This window comes from Corvus brachyrhynchos, unplaced genomic scaffold (assembly GCF_000691975.1).
Source record: "Corvus brachyrhynchos isolate BGI_N302 unplaced genomic scaffold, ASM69197v1 scaffold28, whole genome shotgun sequence".
Lineage (NCBI taxonomy): Eukaryota > Metazoa > Chordata > Aves > Passeriformes > Corvidae > Corvus > Corvus brachyrhynchos.
The window spans coordinates 5,082,282-5,087,398 of NW_008246058.1; the positions used below are offsets into that span (position 1 = coordinate 5,082,282).

A 5,117-nucleotide genomic window follows, 5' to 3' on the forward strand; every position below is an offset into this window, starting at 1 on the left:
AGGGAAAGAATGCTTTCAACTCTTACGGGAAAGGAAAAATACAATAAATTGCTTATGGACAATTCTCCAAGACATCCAATAGTCCGAGTTTGGATACTAACTAAATATTGTGGCTTCCAATTTACTGTTGTCGTAAGAATTGAACAACTTAAAAATTGCAATTACTTTGCAATTACAGTAGTAATACATGAAAATCATTGCTACATAAAGAAAAGTTTCTGTCTTTAAATACAGAAAAAGTCTCAAGGCAAGTTACTTCATGAATAAATCAAAAATTCCCAAGTGTTTTTCTTGCCCATCTCTATTTTCATGTACTATATAAGAACATAAGTAGACAAAAGATGTTATTTATACATTATATTGAATGGGGAAGAAACAGCAGTGCTGAAAAAATAATCGTTGTTGAGTAAAAACCAAACAGCACTATGTGGTTTATAAGGCAATAGGGCAAAAAATGAGACTGAACCACACAGCTTCTCTGAAAGGATAATTTGTAGCTTCAGGCACGTTGGCTTCAGTCTCACAACCATATTCTCCTTTCCAAGAAGTCACATTACACACATTTACCTGAGCATCTTTGCCAAAGGAAGGAAACACAAGCTGGAACTAATACCAGCTCTTCCTACACCTTGGCAGAGTGTAGTTCCTTAAAACAGACAAACAAACTGTATTAAATTGTTAATTGCTAGACAACTGCATGAAGAGCTTACTGCAAGAGGTGGCAACCTTGAGAAAAGAACGAATTGGAGAAACATCTTATTACTTTAAGTATACCAAGAGATTTTTTTTCCTGTGAGCATGGAATAGAGACTTCATATCACCTCATTCAATAGAATAACAGTCATGTTGGGCCACGGAAACAGTCCACTTAGCTTAGTATCACACTGCTGACAGCATTTCATAGCTGATGCTTGTTGGAAGAACCTAATAACAAGGGAAGTATTGTTCTTTATCCATCAAGAATAAATTCACCAACTCTAACTTCTGCTGGTGTGATTACTGTGGAAAAGAAACTCTCTCTAACCTTCATTTCATTGTATTGATATTAAAGGGAGAAAACTCCAACTATAACTGATTGAATCAAAGTTTAAAAAAAAGCAGAGAAGAACACAGTTTTCCAACATCCAGGAATTTTGCAAAACTTTCTGGAGATGGATCGCAATCCCCAGTCCTGTTTTGCAGATCTTAACCATATGTATTAGGACTGAAATACAGAGAAAGGACTAACCATATGCTTTGCTTTATTGGCTCATTAAGTCACAAACATTCTGGACTTCATTTCTGACCAGAATTGATGCACTGAACATTGGGAACATACATTTTTTGATTCACCTCACATCGCCAACATCATATATTGCAGCTTACACGTGTCCCTAAGTTCTGGGAGAGGCTTGTAAAATGCTCACAGATTTCCAAACATCCAAGATGGTATGCTTCCCCAGCACTCAAGTGCCACGCAGACTGGACAACACTGCTACTTGCATTATCAGGATTTTAAAAGCCTCACGTTGCCAATAGTCTCTGAATATGTTCATGAATAATGCATTATACAAAACACTTTAGAAGACCCCAGGATCCAATTCTGCTCCTGGTTATGCCCATGCAGTCTCATATCAAAGGGATTACATAAATCTGAGGTTGAGAGAAATGCCTTTCTTTAGAAATCATAAAAACTCATTGGTATTCATCCTCCCTCCTTCCCCAAGCAATAGGATAAATTTTCTCTAGCAGTCAAGCCACTGTCAGTACAATCCAACAAGTATGTAAGCCTAACAATCCCAGCAGTATCCTTTAACACTCACAAAGGAGATTTTCATTTTAAAAGCTGCAGAAGTAGTCTGTGACATTTAACAGATCTGTGCAATATGGAATGATATAAGCACTACAACAGCTACTGTTCCAAAAGAGAAAAAAATACATACTCCATACAAGCTTAATACCATATCTGAGCCTTCAAACTTACTTGATTACACAGAGGACAGTAAGAGCAATTTCTGATAAGTGCTTTCATGTAAATAGGAGTAAAAAAAATGTTGCATATAACTCATTTTGAGACACACGAATTTGCACAAATATTTATGCTATTTGAGATATTGGGTTCAAAGAGCACACATGAAGATATAATTCTACTCCCACCTGCTCCCCAAGATCAGCAGCAAAATTCCTGCTTCATTTCAGTAGTAATGGATTCACATCCTACTAAGATGTGAACACTTGCACTTGGAATAAAAAGTCTATTTCTGCACATCAGAGTGAAAAGCTCCATCTTATTTATGATTTACCTTGGCCCTGGACATCACTGATGAAAAAAGCTGTGACAGCTAGAAAAGCCAAGAGAAAACAGCTCTGTATCTCATATCGACAAAGCATCTTCTTCCCCTCGATACACACAGTATCAGCAGGTCTGAAAACACATGGAACAAAAAGAATTACTAAACAGGCAAAGAGAAGGCATCCACTTTAATGAAAATTGTGGGGAAAATCTGGATTCGATCAAAACAAATAAAAAAACCTTAAGCAAATAAAGCAAACAAACAAAAAGGAATTCACCACAGACATCAGTGGAAACAAAATTTCCTGGCAGCAGTTTTATGTCCAAAGCACATTTTACCTGAAAGGGACAAAGAACCCCACTTGGGCTACTCAGCAGTTTTGAAAACTTCGCCCATCTAAAAAGAAATTCTATATTCTTTACTAATCGTACACAAGCATTGGAAATAGAGTAAGCTGTAGATAACAAAGTACAACATTTATCTCTATACAACCCAGTTTTGTAAGAACCTTACCAAGATACCTGTGGCAAAGAACTCTGAAACTTATTAAAAAAGGTAGAACTTAGTTCTGAAGGAACTCAAGTCCTCTTCTCATTGTCCTCTACAGCCTACTCTCTTTTTCCTTTTTCTACCTTATTCAGCTTATCCTGTGTTCTCTGTTGGACTATCTGCACTTACAGTAGGTAATATCATGGTCAAAACCATTTACACTAACTTAACCAGTTAGGAAAAAAACAACCCTTAAGAATGCAGCAGTACATGAATACTAGAAGTCCTCCTAGGTGAATTAGCTGGTTTACAATTCTGGTGCCAAAGAGCAAGTTCCAGAATGGGTAATTTATCTGTCCATAGAAGTTGGCTTAAAAACAGTACCAATTTCATCATCTGAACATGTATTTTAACACTTTCCAGTAGACTTCAAGTTATACAGAAGTATCTCTCAAGATACATCAACATGTGCCTAGCACCATACTTAGAAACATTTGTCTTTCACTCAACTTCACTCAACTGCACTAGTTTTAGCCAATTTTCTGGGCCAAGAAGAAGATTTTTTTGCTGTCCACTCCTGTTAAAATTCTACAGGAGAAACAAATTAAGATAATTAATAGTAGAGTTCTTGCTGTCAGCAAAGAGCATCTGAAGGTTTACTTAAGTTTTGGTTTATGTATTTCCATTTTTCAGGTTTCTCCCATTTACCTCCTGTGTCCTTTTCTCTAATATTCCTGACGTACCATCACTGCTCTAGCTTTCCATGTTTTCCTTGTCTTGAAGGCACAAAGCAACTGGTTCATCCACTATCTAATATAAAACGCAGACTGAAGTACCTCAATCGTTATTAAACAGAAGAAGATAAGACCTACATCCCCTTCTCTCTTTGAGTATTTGCAACCTACTATAGTTATCTGAGGACTTGGTAGGTCTACTGTCACAAATCCCAGTCATGGATGCTTGATACAACTCCTAGAAAGATATGTGGGGATTACACATTGTAAATTCCATCTCCACAGGAGGTTATCAAAGTTTCAACCAAATTATCAACAAATTTCACATTACTTAAACATATATTTGGAATCCATCTCTTACAGTATAAATCACTCAAGACAGAGGCAAATACCTAGATCCCAAAACAAATATGTGCACCAGGAACTTATATATTGCTACGCAGAGTTCTTAGACCCATCCTCCAGACAGAATTCAGAAACCAGTGGAAAGTTCCCAGGTTTCCTACTACATGAACCAAAGGACACCCAAGGACCACAATCACCAGCTGCCTAGTGACAGGCAATAGGAGGAACCAAGAGTATCTCAAAACAGGCTGAAATCCACCTCAACATTTATCTCATGTTAGGTACTGATGCTTCTCCCCTCACTCAGGAATACAACCTGGATCAAGTAAACACAGACTCTTCAAACGACAGCAAACAACTCATTCTTCCAGGCAGTTACCACTGATAATGCGTGGATTTCCATCCATAATAACCCAGACATTAAAATATTCACTCACAGTGGTGGCTCAATTCCCCATCTGCTACATTTGATATAAACCCTCCTCCAAAGAAAGAGCTATAAATACTAATGGACCGGTAATCCTGTGATAGAAACATTCTCTACTGCTGCTTTTAGAGAAAAGCCAGAAAAATAAGATTTATTGGAATAGACACAACTGGTGCTGGATCAACTACACGCAAGTTCACCTCTGCAATGATCTGCACGTCAGGGTTCACTTAACCAGGAAAGGAAACCCCCCCTCTGCAGCCACCTTGTGGCTGACATCGTCTGGGACTAAAAACAAATATCCTATTCCTTTTTATATATTTAACCTTTTAGTAAGTATGTGGTAAATGAGTTATCTGCCAGACTAGCGCTGGGAGCAGACACCAAGCCCTCGCAAGTCAAGAAGCCTGCCATGGGGTGAGCCCGGCTCCGCACAGCATCTCTCCCAGCTGGGCTCCAGTACTTCTGGCACAGGCCTGGAAACAGGGCACCCTCTTCCGAGGGAAGGACGCGCCCTCGAGAGCTCCCAGGGGGACAAATGCGGCACGCACCCTCCGCACTGCCCCGGCTCCGCGCGTCCAGCCCAGGGGAGGAGGCTGAGCCGCCTCCGCGCAGCCCTGGCTCTCCGCCTGGGGACGGGCAGGTCAGTCGGGGTTTTTCCCCTATCTCGGTGTCTCGCTGCGGAGCGGCGTGGCCCCGCTGCCCGGGAACACGCTCACGTTCCTTGGGTCGACGTCCCGCTGGGCAAAGCCGGAGTGCGACCTGCCCCGGCCCCGGAGACGGGAAGGAGGCGGAGGAGATCGGGGCCGCGCTCTCCCGCTCGCCTCTCCACAGCCCGCAGCGCGGCCC

At 40.7% G+C, this 5,117-nt stretch overlaps 1 protein-coding gene across 1 annotated transcript in view; it reads right to left on the reverse strand.

The window, feature by feature from the left end:
- COL14A1 (collagen type XIV alpha 1 chain) overlaps positions 1-5,117 on the reverse strand; it is a 119,855-nt gene that overhangs the window by 109,114 nt on the left and 5,624 nt on the right. Inside the window, exons 2-3 of the mRNA XM_017746050.1 lie at positions 4,230-4,232; positions 2,283-2,407 (exon numbers count right to left, since the gene is read on the reverse strand). Of these exons, the coding sequence (XP_017601539.1) occupies positions 2,283-2,370 (88 nt within the window). The 5' untranslated portion in view covers positions 2,371-2,407; positions 4,230-4,232. The remainder of the gene's footprint in view (positions 1-2,282; positions 2,408-4,229; positions 4,233-5,117) is intronic.